The 18042-nt window shown below is 40.8% G+C and overlaps 2 protein-coding genes and 1 non-coding gene across 24 annotated transcripts in view; 2 read left to right on the forward strand and 1 right to left on the reverse strand.

The window, feature by feature from the left end:
* TTC19 (tetratricopeptide repeat domain 19) overlaps positions 1-18042 on the forward strand; it is a 43914-nt gene that overhangs the window by 14271 nt on the left and 11601 nt on the right. The window contains exons 8-11 of one of the 3 annotated variants that reach the window (XR_004965631.1): positions 10077-10231; positions 11817-11979; positions 15346-15500; positions 16470-16532. Coding sequence is in view for 2 of the 3 variants with exons in the window: in XM_036296363.1 (XP_036152256.1) it covers positions 10077-10231; positions 11817-11979; positions 12626-12759 (452 nt within the window). In the remaining variant the exon portion in view is untranslated. Of the gene's footprint in view, positions 1-10076; positions 10232-11816; positions 11980-12625; positions 14248-15345; positions 15501-16469; positions 17139-18042 lie in introns of those variants that run through there. The other 2 variants (XM_036296362.1, XM_036296363.1) reach the window with 2 other exon arrangements.
* LOC118649417 lies at positions 675-834 on the forward strand. The gene has a single exon (XR_004965650.1). It is a non-coding gene; the product is annotated as a U1 spliceosomal RNA (small nuclear RNA).
* The window catches only part of NCOR1 (nuclear receptor corepressor 1), a 231918-nt gene continuing 230569 nt past the window's right edge, over positions 16694-18042 (reverse strand). For 14 of the 20 annotated variants that reach the window (XM_036296355.1, XM_036296348.1, XM_036296347.1 and 11 more), the window contains one exon: positions 16694-17748. In XM_036296355.1, the coding sequence (XP_036152248.1) occupies positions 17561-17748 (188 nt within the window). In that variant the 3' untranslated portion in view covers positions 16694-17560. The remainder of the gene's footprint in view (positions 17749-18042) is intronic. The other 6 variants (XM_036296340.1, XM_036296341.1, XM_036296342.1 and 3 more) reach the window with 1 other exon arrangement.

Below are 18042 nucleotides of genomic sequence, written 5' to 3' on the forward strand. Positions count from 1 at the left end.
TCTACAAGTGGTTGTTTCCTCTGAAGTCGGTAGCTAACTGGATTTTTTGTTGTTGCTTGTTTTTTATGCACGTGACAGATTCTTCTCTTTAGCGTAGTACTTGGTCTCTTTCACTCCAACTTCTCTGGGGGCCTAGGGCGGTGGTCGGCAAACTGCGGCTCTTTGGCCCCTTGAGTGTGGCTCTTCCTAAGCCTTATCAGTACCCTAATTAAGTTAATAACAATGTACCTACCTATACAGTTTAACTTTAAAAAATTTGGCTCTCAAAAGAAATTTCAATCGTTGTGCTGTTGATACTTGGCTCTGTTGACTAATGAGTTTGCCGACCACTGGCTAGGCCACAGTGGATTGCTGGGTCACTGGCTCCTTTCTTTTTTAAAAATATATTTTTATTGATTTCAGAGAGGCAGGGAGAGGGAGAAAGAGATAGAAACATAAATGATGAGAGAGAATTATTGATTGGCTGCCTCCTGCACACCCCCTACTGGGGATTGAGCCTGCAACCCGGGCATGTGCCCTTGGCCAGAATTGAATCTGGGACCCTTCAATCCAAAGGCTGACTCTCTCTCTATCCACTGAACCAAACTGGCTAGGGCGTGGCTCCTTTCTTCCCCTGTTGGTGTGTATAGAGTTAGGAGTTGTTGGGTTTTTTGTTTTAATGAAAAGAAATGTGAATACTTACCTGGCAGGGGAGATACCATGATCACGAAGGTGGTTTTCCCAGGGCGAGGCTTATCCATTGCACTCAGATGTGCTGACCCCTGCGATTTCCCCAAATGTGGGAAACTCGACTGCATAATTTGTGGTGTAAAGAATAATGATGCAGCATTAACAGCACCTGTGAAGACCTGTGTGCGTCTGGCCCCAGTCCGAGATCCTGCTCTCCTGAATCTTTACCATTCATTCACGTTCCTTTAGTGTTACTTCTGTACAGAAGATAACTGAGGTGTTTATTTTGAAAATTTACATAAATGAATTACACAACATGACTTGTAACAGTCTTTAATCTTTTGGGGATTAGACCTGAATTCATTTATGTTTATTTTCCTTCCTTTTGTTAATTTTTAATAAAGATTGAGTAGTTGTTCTATGCCAGCTATTGTGTCAGGGTTTGCATAGAGACAAGTGAGACAAAAGTCCCTGCTTTTTTAGAGCTTAATGCTTAGAAAGATATTTTTCAGCTTTGAAATCAGATATTCACCCATCTTTCCTTCTGATTTTTTTCTTCATTTCTAAACAGTTTTAACATTTAATTTTTTAATATATGTGCAATTTATTTTGGTGTGAAGTTGTTAACTACTTCCTTAGAGATAATCTATCATCATTATGTACTTATGTATTAATAAGTATATGCTTGGCTTTCTTTTGGGGTTTTCCATTCAGGTTTATTCATCTGATGAAACTTATAACAGTATATAGTGTTTGAATTATAGTGATATGGTAATTCAGATTTCACAAATGCTACTTTTGCAAAATTTCCCCCCATTTTATTTTCAGTTTTCACATAAGTTTTAGATATTTTCACATGAATTTGAGATCATTTTGTCAAGACCCCAAAGTGCTTTGAGACTGAATTATTAGATTTCTATTCTATTTATAAGTTAGGGGAGTTTGCCTTCTGAATAAATAAATTAACCGTTTGCGAATAGCAGAAAATTTCAACTTAATTAAGTTAAAACAGTAAGGACACATACTTCATGTATCTGGCAGTTCAGCAGAAGGGGCAGGCTGTTGGTTAGTTTATAAATGTATGGCTCGTTAACAACCTGCAGGATAAGGTTCCTTGCATCCCTCCTCACGGCCGTTCTCAGCCCGCTGGCCCTCTCTTCATTTGTATTCCCCTTGTGGTTGGAAAGTGACTGACTATACCAGGTCTCAGGAATCTCATCCAGAAAAGGCATCGTCCAGAGGAAAGGAGACTTCTTTGTTTCTCTTAGAATGAGGTAATTTTTTCTAGAAGTCTGCACATAGATTTATCCGTACTTCTCATTGGCTGGGAGTGGGTTACAGGGCATTTCTAACCCATGCTGTGGCAAGAGAAAGGGATTACCACATGGGCTCAAGCTGACCAGGATCCCTTCCGAACAGATGGGAGTCCCCTCGAAAGGAGACACACTGCAGTGGTGCTGGGAGGACTCTCCTACGCTCTGCAAAACCCAGGGCTCCCGTTGAGGGAGCCTCCCGTTGAGGAATGTGATGTCTCTTGCTTACATATTTAGTCACATGGATGTGATAGTTATTTTATTACATTTGATTCCAAGTGGATACTTTACGAAACTATTTGTTTTCAGTTAATAGTCACCCTATTTCCAGATATGTAATTATACATTTGGGAAATCATGATAACTGTTTCCTTTTCGATATACTTCTGTGTACCTCCCTCTCCCTCCCCTCCATTAAGTTCAGTCATTGGCTGCAACTGCAGAACCACATTGAATAATAGTGGTGATGGACAACTTTGTCTAATTTGGTGCCAACTGTATGAATAGATTTATTATTATACTAAGGCCCAGTGAACGGATTTGTGCACTGGTGGGGGCGTGGCCTGTAGGGATCAGCCCACTGTGGGAGTGCTGCTCATCTTGGTCAGCTGAGCAGCTGTGGACCCACCCTTTGAGCAGCTGCTCCTGCTATGGGAGCATCGCTCATCCCAGTCACCTGAGCAGGGCTTCCATGTGGGAGCGCACTGACCACCACGGGGCAGCTCCTGCATTGAGCGTCTGCCCCCTGGTGGTCAGTGTGCATTATAGCTACGGGTCAACTAGTCATTCTGGTTGTTCTGCCGCTTGGTTGCTGGCATTTTTTATATATAGATATCTAGAGCAAACCAGGCTTTCTAGTAATTGGTTAATTGTTCGGTATACTGCTGGATATTTTTCCTAGAAGAAACTTCCTTATGAAATTATATTTTGAAAGCATAATTTACCATATTCTCTATGTACCTGGAACCTATTCCTTTCCCAGTTCTTATTTTTATGGAGTTATTTCTTTTTAAGAGATATTTTTCCATTGATTCCTTCCTCTTCCTTTCTTGGGCTGAAAGTTTCATTCATTTTTTAAATAAAACATTTCTGGAAAGTGGCATATTTAGTTTTATGAGTGCTTGAAGTCTAAAACTTGAGTTTGAAATCTGGCTCTGCTACTTATGTGACTATAGACAAGTTATTTAACTTTTCCTTTTCAATGAAGTAAGAATAATAGTAGAACCTACCTTTTGGAGTTGTTACAGGAATTATATGCTCTAGGACTGTGACTAGTATTCATTATTACTATGTAAGAGTTGCTGGAATGTTGTGTTAATATAATTTATTAAATGGTTTTCCTTCTCTGTATTATGTTTACCAGTCTCAGTTTATGCAGCAGCATCCTGATTTCTTTATTCTGTTTCTCCTTGTCAGTTTTGTTGATCTTTTCAAAAAGAGCCAGCTTGTGTTTTCATTTTCTCTGTTGTTTCTCTATTTCATTACTTTCCACTCTAATCTTTATTATGTCTCCTGCTTGCTTTGGTTTTATTTTGCTCTTTTTCTGGTTTATTAGGTGGAAGATTGGGTTATTGGTTTAAGATCTTTCTAATATAGGCATGTACGGCTATAAATTTCCCTCTGTTGCTTTAGATGCATCACATAAATTTTGGTATGTTGTGTTTTCATTTTCATTTCTCAAAGTATTTTCTTACTTTTCTTGTGATTTTTCTTTTCTTTGATTCCTAGGATATTTTGGAGTATGTTGATTAATTTCCATATATTTGTGAATTCCTCAAATTTTCTTCTGTTGTTGATTTCTAAGTTCATTCTGTTGTGGTCAGAGAACATGCTTTGTAAGATTTCAGTCCTTTTATGAGACTTACAGTCTAATAGGAGTTTTTTCCTGAAGAATGTTGCATGTGCATTTGGGAGGAAAGTGTATTCCCTTGTTGTTGCATGGGGTGTGCTATATATCTGTTAAGTCTAGTTAGTTTATAGTTTTGTCCAAATCTTCTTGCTGATTTTGTTTAGTTCTACACAAAATTTTTGTTCTTGTGATTTTTTTTCTTTATCCATGTATCTTTGCTGTTTAAGCAGCCCTAGATACTAGTATATCCTCACTGAAGATATACACTGAGTGGCCAGATTATTATGACCACCCGACGTTTGTAGGCAAATTAGCTATAATTTCCTGCTGAAGTTGCTAGAGGGCCAGATCATTATAAACGTCTGAATAGCACAGCATACCTAAGTATTGTTGCTGATCAGGTTCATCCTATCATGTTGATGGCGTATCCCAATGGAGATGGCTTCTTCCAACAAGACAATGCGCCATGCCACGGTGCTCGTATTGTGCAGGAGTGGTTTCAAGAACATGAGGGAGACTTTACCTTGCTTAGGTGGCCCCCACCATCACCAGATCTCAATCCAATTGAGCGTTTGTGGGACGAAGTTAAAAGAGCCATCAGGCAGCTGGTTCCACAACCATCAAATCTCACAGAACTGGACAGTGCTATTCATCAGGCATGGTGTCAGATTCCTCGCATCACCTTTCAACATCTCGTGGAGTCAACGCCAAGAAGAATCGCCTCAGTATTGAAGGCAAAAGGTGGCCCAATGAAGTACTGATGGGGTGGTCATAATAATCTGGCCACTCAGTGTATATCTTCATTATCCCTTCATCAGAAAAAATGATTTTTTGTCCCATTTGTCATAAATTTTCATTTTATATTGTTGACTCTTTTACTCTTTTAACTTTTCCTGAGTCATTTGTTATGTCTTTTATAGAAGGTTATGTTTAGACTTTTTAAAAACCTATTCTGAGTATTGTCTTGTGATAATCTTAAAACTTATTTAAATTAGTATTAAAAGTGATATTTGGTCTAATTTTTGCAGTTAAAAATATTTTCCCTCTTTTTTTGTTTTGTTTGTTAATCCTCACCCGAGGATAGTTTTCCATTGATTTTTAGAGAGGGAGGGAGGGAGAGAGGAAGGGAGGGAGGGAGGGAGGGAGGGATGGAGAGAGAGAGAGCGCGTGCGCGCGCGAGAGAAACATCGATGTGGGAGACACATTGATTGGTTGCCTCTCACAAATGCCCCATCCGTGCTGGGGATTGAGCCTGCAGCTGAGCCCACACCCGAGACACACACCCTTGACCTGAATCGAATCTGGGACCCTTCGGTCTGCGGGCTAGCCCTCTGTCCACTGAGCCAAACCGGCTAGGGCAAATGCTTTTCATTTTTATTTCTCTTGTTTTCAGGTTGCTACTTTTCCTCACTAACTCCGTTTATATTTTGAAAAGAAGGTATATACATGGTTTTTCAGTTCTCTTAGGGGTAACCTAAAAATTTCAAGACATATTTGACTCTGAAAAAAATAATTTGTTTACAGTTTCTTTTCTAAGGTGAGTACAATTTAACGTTCTTCTACTTTTCCTTTTCCCCACGTATTTTTTCTCTAACCTAGAATTTTAGACTAGGATTTATTACAGAGAATCCTGAAGCCAACTTACTTGCCTCCTTCTATAGACAACCTGTTTTCTCCTGCTGGTTGCTTTGTAGGAGTCAGAAGTTTTATGAGCATACTAGAGGCCCAATGCATGAAAATTCATGCAAGAGTAGGCCTTCCTTCTGCTGGCTGCCGGCACCGGCTTCCCTCTGGCACCCTGGACCTAGGCTTCCCACCTCCGGCTGCCAGCAGACAACCAGGACCCGGGCTGTTTCCCCCCTCCAGCTACCGGCTGGTACCCGGGACCGGGGCTGGCTTCCCTCCGGCCCCGGCTTCATCAGGAAGGATGTCCGGAAGACGTCTGGTCTAATTAGCATATTACCCTTTTATTATTATAGATTATAGAAGGTTAGGGGGGTTCATTTTTTTTTTTAATGAATTTTTCCTGGTCTGTGGGGAACCTCCATTTTTAAGATCCAGTTCTCTTGAGCTTCTGTAATATATTTTTTATTATTGCACAGTTCTACTTCCTGAGTCTTTTATTCAGGAATGTCATTTACTTGTATATTGGCCTCTCTCTTCTCTGTCCTTTTATATCTACCCTCGACTGCCTCAGTTTTGTCTGTGTTTTGGGAACTTCTCTAGTTGTTCTATGTTACTAACATCATTCAGAAAAGTCGGTTCTGTGCTTTCCTTCTAGTGTATTTTTTTTTAAAGATTTCAAGCAAAAATAATGTGTAGAGACTTTAACAAATACCTATACACATTTACCTTCAGCTTTGTTGCATCTAATAGAGTAAGTACAGTATTTTACCGTATGTGCTTCAGAACTTTACGTTGGTAAGTTTAAATCCCTATGTACTCCTGTTCAACATAACTCCTACCCTGATTTTGGTTTTGGTCCTTATCATTCTTATGCCTATTTATTGCACTGTATATATCATGTAAATAATGGGGCCAATGTGTCTTTAAATTGTGTGTGAATGGTATACTGTACAGTTTCTTTTTTCACTCATCGTTATGTTGTTGAGAGTTATCCATGTTGATACTTAGAGCAGCAGAGTGGTGACTTCTAAGTAAGCCCACTGGCATGGGTAGTGAGGGATGAGGTGAGCCTTTCTTTCCATTCTTGCAGAGTGACACAGGCTAGAGGGTGGTCCTAATTGGTTCATTCACTGCAGCTGTGGTATAGGATTCCATTGTATGAATATACTCCAGTTCTCCTATTGATGGATATGTAGGTTCTACATGTTTTGTGGTGGATAATAATATCTCTTTAAACATTCTTGAACCTTTGTCTCTGGGCACACATGCAAGATATTCCCCTGGGGTATGGACCTGGGAGTAGAATTGCTGGGGTACATTACTAGCTATTACCAAATTGCTTATTGTTATGGTTTTACCTGTTTACATTTTCACTAGCAATGTGCTAGCATTCTTGTAAATTCTATATTTTTATTGTTGGACTTAACATTTTTTTTGGTCTGGTGGGTATGATAGGGAATGTTACTGTGGCTTCAATGTGTTTCTCTGATTACTAATGAGATACAGAATATCTTTTCAAGGATTTTTTTGAACATTCAAATTCCTGTGATAATTGTCTCTGTATCCTTTGCTTATTTTTTAAAAGCGTTGTCTTTTTTGTTACTTTATCCTCACCCGAGGATATGTTTATTGATTTTAGAGGAAGGAAGGGAGAGAAACATCAATATGAGAGAGAAACATCAATTGGCTGCCTCCTTTGCACTCACTGTTTGGGAATCGAACCCACAATCATTTGGTATGCGGAATGATGCTTCAATTGAGCCACCCGCCTGGACGGGTTGTATTTTTCTTAATGATTGAGCATTTTTTATGTATGTGATCATCTTATATCTGTAGGTTGCATAGCTCTTTGTGGCCTTGTCTTTTCACATGTGGCATTTGACAGAGCGATTAACATTTATTTTTAAAAATTGATTTGAGAGAGATTAAGAAATGAATTTGCAGTTCCACTTATACAAGCATTCTTTGGTTAATTTTTGTATATGCCCTGATCAGGGATGGAACCTGCAACCTTGGCATATCAGACAACATTCTAACCAACTGAGCTAACAGCCAGGGCCTATAATAGAATCTTTTGATATTTTCCTTTATAGTTTGTGCTTTTTGTATCTTTAGTAAAAAAATCCTTCACTCTGCTAAGGTCAGAAAGATCGTCTCTTCTAAATATTTGGCTTCCCATTTAGTCTTTAATTTACCTGGAATTTGTTTCTTAATGTGGTATGAGGGGCAGTATAATTTTTTCCCCTACATGGACAGGTTTTGGCTCAGGACTGCTTTATTAGTCAGTCCATCCTTTTCTTACGGAGTTGTAATGACAGCTCTATATTGAGTTATCATAGATCGATGGAGTGACAGTGTTGTTTAATTCTCTAATTAACATTAATTTTGTGTTATTATATCCTTTCCATATGTAGTTCAGTACCTTTATTATTTTTAATGCTTTCTTTTTATTTGTCCATTCATTCAACCAGTCAGTCAAGAAATACTTAACTGAATGCCTGCTACATGCTGGACACATTATTAGGCACTGAGATACAGCCATTAAAACAGTCACTGCCTCCTACAGCTAAATATCTAGTGGAGGAAAAACACATAATCAACACTATCCAGTAAATTGATAACATATCCAAAGATGATGAAGTGGTACATAGATGTCATTTGAAGGAATGTGTATAGTGAGTATACTGTTTTATAGAGGGGTCAGGAAAGGCCTAATTGGTAAGAAATCTGAAGAATGAGAGGGAATAAATCAGCTGGCAGTCTCTGAGGGAAGAGAATTCCAGGCAAAGGAGGAACAGGTGCAGGGCTCCGAGGTGGCGCACACTCGACATACAAGTAGTTTAAACCGACTGAGTTTATAGTCTGGGATTAAGTACCTAAAATTTTAAGGGTGAGGCCTCCGTTTTATTGTCTGCTGATTCTCATTTATGATCAGAAAAAACTGTTCTCTAAATTTGTGTTCTCCAGTCCTATGTGGCATTTGGGTTTTAAGATTTTTCAGATATTGTGTAGTCAGTTCTGTAATGTGTCAACAGGTGTATTATCGCAGCCTTTATTGTTACTCTTCAAAAAATGGATCTTTAGCCGAAACCGGTTTGGCTTAGTGGATAGAGCGTCGGCCTGCGGACTGAAAGGTCCCAGGTTTGATTCCGGTCAAGGGCATGTACCTGGGTTGCGGGCACATCCCCAGTAGGAGGTGTGCAGGAGGCAGCTGATCGATGTTTCTCTCTCATCGATGTTTCTAACTCTCTATCTCTCTCCCTTCCTCTCTGTAAAAAATCAATAAAATATATTAAAAAAGATGGATCTTTAAAATGGGTCTTTAAATTTGGTCTGTGAGTTTCCATCTCATGAGTCTGATATTCTCTGGTTTCTTACTTACTACATTGCTTTCTTTGCTTAAAACTCTTTCTTTTTTTCTTTTTTTAAAAAATATATTTTATTGAATTTTTACAGAGAGGAAGGGGAGAGATAGTCAGAAACATCGATGAGAGAGAAACATCGATCAGCTGCCTCCTGCACATCTTTCATTGGCCCTAGACTTTCTTTGTTGTTAACTCATTCTACTTTGAGTTTTATCTTCACAGTATCTGCTAAATATTAGTTTCAAATGCTTAATCAGTGTGTGGACTCAAACTTATTTAAAAAGTGGGAAAAAGTTTGTCATTTAATTAGACATTGCGAGGTTGTGATTTATAGGAAATACATATATGGTCATTCAGATGACCAAATATATATTTCTCACATATACTTATGTGGTTTGTACAGTTCCTGGCTCTCAGCTCCCAAACCCTCAGAATTTCCTAAGTGTTGAGAGTTAGAAAAAAAAAAAGAAAGAAAAAGAAGAGTGAGCAAAGTTTTGTTATGTTAATGAGGCGTTTTGGAAGTCCCTGAGGACCTAGGCTCGCTGCCAGTGGGAGCCAATCATATGATTAAAGGTTGGTTGGAACTTTCACTCTCACCTCCTGACCTCCTGGAAGGGAAAAGAGGCCAGTGGTCAATGGTTTAATGTCATACCTATGGAATGAAGCCTACATAAACCCGAAAGGATGGAGTTTGGAGCGCTTCTGGTTTGAACTTGTGGAGGTGCTAGGACAGTGGTGTACCTAGAGAGAGCGTGGAAGCTTCACACCCCTTTCTATGTGCCTTGCCCAATGCTTCTTCGTCTGGCTGTGCCTGAGTTATATCCTTTTATAATAACCAGTAATCTAGTGAGTAAGATGTTTCTCTGAGTTCTGTGAGCTGCTCTAGCAAATTAATCAAACCCAAGGAGGGGGTCCTGGGGCCCTCTGATTTATAGCCAGTCAGAGGTACAGACAACCACCTGGATTTGCAATTGGCATCCTGAGTTGGAAGGGTAGTTAGATAACTCCAGTTTGTAGGTACTCTGTCAGAAGCCCAGGTTACAACCAAGCCCAGGTGACACATTCTCTCTCTCTCTGAAATTGGGTCCAGGAAACAATGTAGATGTTAATCTACCAGAATTGTCAGGCCAGGAGTACTTCAGTATTTTGGTTCCTGGAAAAAAGAAAAATGAGTGGGGTAGGTTGGCCAGTTCTCTGACTCGCTTTCTGTATTGCACTTGTTATATCCCAGCAACGCTCTTATTTCCTTCTCAGTGGAAGAGAAAGCCAACACCCGCCTCCTCCTCGGCATGTGCTTAGATGCTTATGCTCGCTACCTTCTGTCCTCCAAGCAGCCATCGCAGGCACAGAGGATGTATGAAAAAGCTCTGCATATTTCTGAAGAAATACTAGGAGAAAGACACCCACAGGTAAGAGAGGAAAACAGGTTTCAGACTTTCTGGGTGTGAAATGCCTCATTATTGGGGATGTCATCAGCAGGTGGTCCTTGGGATGCCCTCCTCCTCATGCCCCAGTCCATTCATCTCCTACCACTCCCCGCCCCCACCTGCTTGTTGAGGAAGGATTTGGGACTGCTGGTCACTGGCTGGGTCTCCCAGAACCTTTTGAGGGAGAATTGGTTCCCACAGCAGAGCAACCTCTCTAAAAGCAGGTCTGGCCAGGCACCCAGGTGCTTCTGGGCTTCATAATACACAGCACAGTATTTCAGAATATTGAATCTGACGTGGAACAGATCCTGAGGATCCTTGCCTCCCTTGCCTCACAGGTGAATGACAGGAAATGGCGGGGGAGAGAGAGGGGCACATTAAAAAATATTTGTAAGACTACTGACAGAATTTAAGCAAAGCATGCTAAGCTTTCGGTTAGAACACTAAACACATGGAATTGAGTTGAAATCATCTCTGGGTCTCTCCTCTATCAAACAACGTTTGTAGAGGTAACAAGTGGACCACTTTGTGAACACTTGGTATTGCCAACACAATTTTAACTGGACTGGACATGTCTCAAGGTTGGGGTAGATGAGCAGGGCAAGTTATTGGGCTATGAATTACCTTCAGGAAAGGGATTTAGGGCTTAATTACAGAGTCCCCTTAATGGAGAAGAGGAGGACTTGCCTTTCTTAGTACCAACATTAAAAATTTTTTAATGGGAATCTTCCTAAAGTGGATGATATATTTCTTCTATTTTTTTTCTTTTTTTAAGAAAATATTTTTATTGATTTCAGAGAGGAAGGGAGAGGGATATAGAAACATCTATGAGAGAAAGTCATCAGTTGGCTTCCTCCTGCACGCCCCCTACTGAGGACTGAGCCCACGACCTGGGCATGTGCGCTGACCAGGAATCCAACCTTGACCTTCTGGTTCATAGGTTGATGCTCAGCCACTGAGCCACACTGGCTGGGCTATCCCTATTTCTTTTGATGAGTCTCAGGGTCACCAGTAGGAATGATATTATGCTACAATGCAGTGGCTGGCTTCTTAAGATTGCTGAACAGCTCTGGGCCCAGTAGCTCTGTTGGTTAGAGCCTCATCCCAGTATGCCAAAGTTTGGGTTCGATCCCCAGTGACAGCACATAAATACCAGCCAGTGAATGTATAAATAACTGGAATAAATAGATGTTTTTTTCTCTCTCTCTCTCACTCAAATCCATTTTTAAAAAGACTGCTGAACCTTAAATGGGATATTATAGCTTCTTTTTGCTATTATTTTTCATTTGTTTCTCATATAATTAGTTATATTAGTAAATTATATTTATCTTGTTCCTAGTTTCTAGATTTGTATTATTTTCCAGAGGGTTGAACTAAAGCTGCCCATTGTACAGTGTGAATGGTAAAGGCAACTGTTTGTAGTGGCTAATGCTCCTCCCCTTTTGTGGAATGCTAGGACAGGTGAAATCTTAAGTATATTTGAAGGTTATCAAACTCCAAATTAACGTTAAATCTCTGTGGGTGTTTTTTTAATAGAAAAAGCTGCCTGTTTGTCTTCCTTGTATAGACCATTGTGCTAATGAGTGACCTGGCTACCACCCTGGATGCACAAGGCCACTTTGATGAGGCCTGTGTGTACGTGCAGAGGGCGTCAGATCTGGCAAGACAAGTAGGACATCCTGAGCTGCACATGGTGCTGAGTAACCTGGCTGCAGTTCTGATGCACAGAGGTAGGGAGCTGTGTGATCTTGACCACTTGATTTCGTTAGGGAGGGTGTTACTGGATTTATAAATCTGTGAAATGGTGTTAAGCAGTGGCAAGGGGCAGTGAGGAAGCTCCACAATTAAAAGCTAGTTGAATAATACAAAAAAGGGTGTATGTTTGGCAGAAATACCATTGTGCTCAATTGACATAACTTCTGTAGTCCTGCACTAGCTTGCTGAACCACATCAGTGCAGAGAGAACTTTGCAATGATAGTACCTCAGTTCTGTAGTGCTTTACAGATTTCTAAATGTGTTCACACATACAACTTAATTTATTCTTCACTGTGTACTTATGAAGCTGGTAAGATGGAGTGTCAGTGTCTGTTAGACAGATAGTGCCATAGGACTCAGGGCCTCACCTATAATTCCCAGAAGCCTGGATGACAGGTCCTTTTTCCCCATGAGTGAAGCCCTGGGTCAGTGGAGTAAGGGCCCAGGGCTGTCCTGGGCGGTAGTACCACGGCACGCACTGGGCTAGAGTTCTCTACCTGTGCCCCTTACAACTTCTCTGAGCCAGCACCGACCTGTATCATCACTAGTGCTTTCTCTTCAGAATCACGTTAAAAGCATACATTTTTTTCTTATTCTCCCTTCTCTCTGGGTTATTTTAGAACGATATGCACAAGCAAAAGAGATCTACCAGGAAGCACTGAAGCAAGCAGAGCTCAAAAGAGATGAGGTTTCAATACAGCACATCAGGAAAGAATTGGCCGAGTTGTCCAGAAAAAGTAGACCTTTGACTTAATCAAGCTCTGAATCCCTTTTTGTTGTAGGAAATTTCCCAGTATCAGTGGCACCCAAATCAATGGCTTAAATGAGCGATTTTCAACCTGTTTGTTGCAAGAATTTTTAAAACCTGCAGTACCCGACTAGTCAGGGGCACTGACCTCTTTTCCCTTAGGTTGTTAAATAAAAAAGATTACAACAGCCAACACAACAGTAGCCGTCCAGTGTGAATGAATCAAAATTATACCTATTACTTTGTCAGATTGGCAAAAAATATATTTTTTTGGTGTGCTGCAGAATTTTCATACTCAGTTTATGTGCCACGAGATGAAGAGTTGAAAATCACTGGCTTAAACCCTTTGTCCTTGATCCTCAAGTGTCCTCAGCTTAGCCTCTGTGCAGGACAGGTTAAACATTGCACCTCCGCTTGTTTTTTACAGGAAAGGCAACTTTCACACCTGACTTTGACTTCTAAAGATGTCTGTCAAGTAGTGTTTCAGTGTAGCATACGTAGGTGCTCCATGCAGGTCTAATTGTAGATTAAGATGGGTCAGTTTCCCCTGGGTGGGTGTATAATTCACACAGGCATCTCTGCCATAAGAACAAATCACGGAGCAGCCACCTGCACCCAGAACCTCACCACAGGGTAGGCCCTACCGCATTCCTGGGGTGCTGACGTGTACCATAGGCCCAGCAGAGGAGTCGCAGGCCTGGACCCAACTCCTGGCTTTGGAATGGGGTCTCGGTACCCTCATTTGTAAAGTAAAGGACAAAAGAGATTCTTTCTTGGCCACAGAAGAAGGTATTTGGTCAAATGATCTAAATGAATAGATTGCTGTGTTGAAAGAACTCTATCATTTTTCCTCAGTCTAGAAAGTGTATACAGATACTCTTCAACTCATCATGGGGTTATGTCCTGATAAACCCGTCATAAATTGAAAATACCCTACGTCAAAAACACATTTAATATGCACCAGCCGGGTGGCTCAGTTGGCTGAAGTGTTGTCTCACACACCCAAGTGTGCGGATTCCATTCCAGGTCAGGGCACATACCTGGGTTGCAGGTTCCATCCCCAGTTGGGGAGCTTTCAGGAGGCAACCAATCAAAGTTTCTCTTTCTGTCTCCCTTCCTCTCTAAAATCAATAAACATATCCTCGGGTGAAGGTTTAAAAACAAGTATTAAAAACACCTAACCTAGTAAATAGTTTACCCTGCCAGTTTCTACTGAGTACCTATCACTTTTGCACCTTTGTAAAATTGAAAAATTGTTAAGTCAAACCACTGAAAGTCAGACTGTCTAAGTACAAGATGCATAGATGAGTGCTTTACCTTGCAAAGACCTGGTGGCTTCGGGAAAGGCAGTTTTTCTTCGCACCGTGAAGGAACACTTGTTACTGGTATTCCTTTGGGGTGGGTTATGAGTGGGAATGATAAACTATGTTTTTGGTTCCTATGTACATACTGGAAGAATCCTTTCATAATAAATTACTCTACAACAATATTGTACACATGCCGTAATTTTTGAGTTGCTCATAAAAAGTAACTTACTGAAGTTAATAAAAATAAAATACTAAGGTTCAAACCATTAGAGATTTGACTAAAACTAGAATTTTGTATTTTGCAGATGTAAGCTTCTCACTTTAAGCTCATCTATCTATTCTTGACCAGCCAGCTAATTCCTTTAGTTAAGTCTTAACTCAGAGATAAAGTGTAGTATAAAGCAGACTAGGTTTCAGTGTAGCCCATTCTTCATTTATTGATGATTTTAAAAAATTACTGTCAACTACTCACCTTCTGCATTGGGAATATTTTTACCTTTTCACAGTTGCAGGGGTTACTGGAAGTTAGGTTTTTCACTTCAGGTTTTATTAAGAATTTTTGATCCTCCACGATTCAACTCATGGACCTGGTGCTGGAAAAACTAGTTTTCAGAAAGATGGTCGCTTCCTGTGGGTATTCTCATTCTAGAGTGTTAGGGCATGCTTTTATTTTTTTATATGCTTTTTATTGACTTCAGAGAGGAAGGGAGAGGGAGAGAGAAACATCAATGATGAGAATCACTGATCGGCTGCCTTCTGCATGCCCCCTTCTGGGGATCGAGCCTGCAACCTGTGCATGTGCCCTTGGACGGAATCAAACCTGGACCCTTTAGTCTGCAGGCTTATGCTCTACCCACTGAGCCAAACCAGCTAGGGTGTGTGTTTAAAGTAGGATCACTCAGCATACCAAAATGAAAGCTTTATGAAATCTCCCATTACAAACATGCTCTGGAAGTTGGGCTGTCAGAATACTTCCATGGAGGGCATTAGGAAAACCTGGTGCTGAAAAATCATGCGAAATCAGAAAAAGTAGACCTCTGACTTAAGTTCTGAATCCCTTTTTGTTGTAGGAAATTTCCCAGTATCAGTGGCACCCAAATCAATGGCTTAAATGAGCGATTTTCAACCTGTTTGTTGCAAGAATTTTTAAAACCTGCAGTACCCGACTAGTCAGGGGCACTGACCTCTTTTCCCTTAGGTTGTTAAATAAAAAAAGTTACAACAGCCAACACAACAGTAGCCGTCCAGTGTGAATGAATCAAAATTATACCTATTACTTTGTCAGATTGGCAAAAAGTACTTCAGAACACCGAGATCTCAGCCTGCAGGGAGTGTTACACCTGGTTTACAGCCAACTTCAAGTCAGCGGGCACTCAGTGCTGTGCTGGCCACCTCCAGTCATGCTGAGGCGGACTTCTAGCCTCCAGATTTGCTCCTTAGGTAAGGCATGTGAGAATTCGGAAATCTCTTCTCTGGGTGAAAGCAGATGAAGGAAACACATGCACTGTGACAGGATGGGATGAGGGATAGTAGCTGCTCACTGGGGGGCTAGGTGGGGCTGCAAAAGGACAAGTTAGGCTCTGACGTATTCTCAGAAACTATTCTGACTTGGAATAGCTTAAGACCTTCAAGGTCATAGGGAAATACCATCCTCATCTCGCTTGGGTCAGTTGACAATGTAAATTATTAATGACATCAGTACCTAAAAAACCAAAAAAACAGAACACTGTTAAGTAGAACATTCAGTTATTTTCTCATTCACATTAAATTGTGTAGGATATATTTATAATAAAGTGAAACCAACTTTCCACATAGTAGAAATCTGATCACTAAACCTGACCTAAGGTTTATTTTGAGGACCTAAGGTATACAAGAGTGGAATAGCAACAGGAGTGAAGGCTTTCACTTCAGACAAACAGGAGTTCATGGCCTGTCTTTGTTGCCTATTAACTATATGGGCAAGGTAGGAACACATGTTCTTATCTATAAATCGGGTTGGACAGCAGTGCTAAGGGTGATGTGAAGGTCTTGATCACACATGAAACGCTTCATTACAAAGGTCGTCAGTGGTTATCAGATCTGCTTTCCTTAGAGGCTTCAGTACTTTTGTAAAAAGTTGAGGTCTACTTAAAAGTCTGTGAAGTGCAGATTTCTACCATCCTGAGACTACTTCTCCCCTTTGTAATAGTGGCATCTCCCCAAGCTGCTCAGCATCTAAATGCTGCAGAAGGATGATGCAATACTATTTCTAAGTTGTATGAAAAAATCTTAAAAATTCAAAAAGCAATTATTAATGAAGGAAAAACTGACCCTTCAGTACCATAATCAGTTTAAAATTCAGTCTTACGTTATTTGCTCCTTGAGATTCAGTGACATGAGAACATTTAATGACAAACCCTTTGCCCACAGGGAATCAAGTGGGAGGAAGCACTAGCGCAAAGAGAAGGGAAGGACCGGGTGTTCACCGCTAAGGTCAGTACATGCAGCACAAAGCAATCTAGAAGCCCAAGGTGCTACACAAATCCTATGTTCTAACTCAGCCGGTAATGTACAGTGAACTCAGTACAATTATAAGTGTTTCCTTTGAGTCCTGAGAGAGCAAGAGCCTTAAATCACAACCTACTGTGCCTATGGACAGGGCAGTCAAATTTATTTCAGAAGGAAAGCTCTGGTGCTGCATCCAATGCAGCAGAAAAGAACACTCAGGGCAGTTAGATCCCCGGTGCGCACAACAGCGAGGTGTGCCGCAAATAAGCCTTTGAAATGTTAAAAACAACTAGAACATACCCATGCAGTAATATTGCTTCAGTGCTCCTAATTAAAAAAATTTCTAAGCCTGCCTGGAAATTTACAGTATGGCAGAATTTTGTTTTTTCTATCTTGACCTTAACACATTAATATACAGATTTCACAACAGGGTCTGTGTTAAAAATCTAAACATTTCCACAAGATTTTAAATATCACCTGGGAACCTGAATTTAGAGGAAACAATAGGATAAAAGTACAATGCCCGTGACAGCCAACATTACATGCTGGGCTGTATGAGGTTGTTTAGAAGGCCAGGGTTAAAAAGATAGACGAGAAGGTTTTAAAAAGTCACCCCCGAAGTTGATGCTCTGATTTCAACACAAGTCCACCAGGTACTATAGTGAAGGGCAACACTGCAAAAAGATCATCTATTTACAGAAGAGTGATTTAAAGACATTATGGTTTTCTTTACAGATGTAAGAATAAGCATTGTCCACTTTAAAAAAATTCTACATTCCAACCTTCCACTATTATTATAATCCACTGAACTGCTTGTATCAAAGGCAGTTCTCCCCCATTTGACTCTGCAGTTCCATCATTTCTTCCTCATCCGTGGTCCAGGCTCTCCTGAAAAGTCTCTGGGCATAAGTCATGAGAAGGCAGGTTTTTACCTGCAGTTAAAAATAAAACCACCAAAAACTAGAGATCCCTCATCCACGCATGGTCCCACCCAGATCCCTCTTCTGTGCAGCTCAGTCATCACTGTCGGACAGCGTCTCATACTGCGCTGAGAGCAGCGGGGCCGGCTCTCGCTCCCAGATCCTGTTCTGCTGGTGAGGAGCTGCTTGGTTCACAGAGGCGGCAGTGCATGCGATCGGGGTTGGTGGCGTGCTGCTGAGCATCCGCATAGTCAGAGGGTTGTAAGGAAACTGAGTTGAGCCTGGCAAAAGAAAAATTAGGTGTTCATTGTCATGAGCATAGTCGCTGTTTTCACTTGATGGAGGCGGCCAGGATTATACTAAAATGATCTTGTAAAACTAAGCAAAAGGAAACAACACAGAGGGCCAAGTTTCCCCACTGGACTGTAGCCAGTGATAATGCAGCAGTCTAGAAAGGCCAAACAACATGAATACGCACGTGAGGTGAGGGTTGCTGAGTCCAGAAATGAAAGCTCAGGCCTGGATTTTAAGTCTAGAACTAGGTGTTTCCAGGGAATATAAGCAGAACTTCTGGA

Source organism: Myotis myotis, unplaced genomic scaffold (assembly GCF_014108235.1).
Source record: "Myotis myotis isolate mMyoMyo1 unplaced genomic scaffold, mMyoMyo1.p scaffold_m19_p_29, whole genome shotgun sequence".
Classification (NCBI taxonomy): Eukaryota; Metazoa; Chordata; class Mammalia; order Chiroptera; family Vespertilionidae; genus Myotis; species Myotis myotis.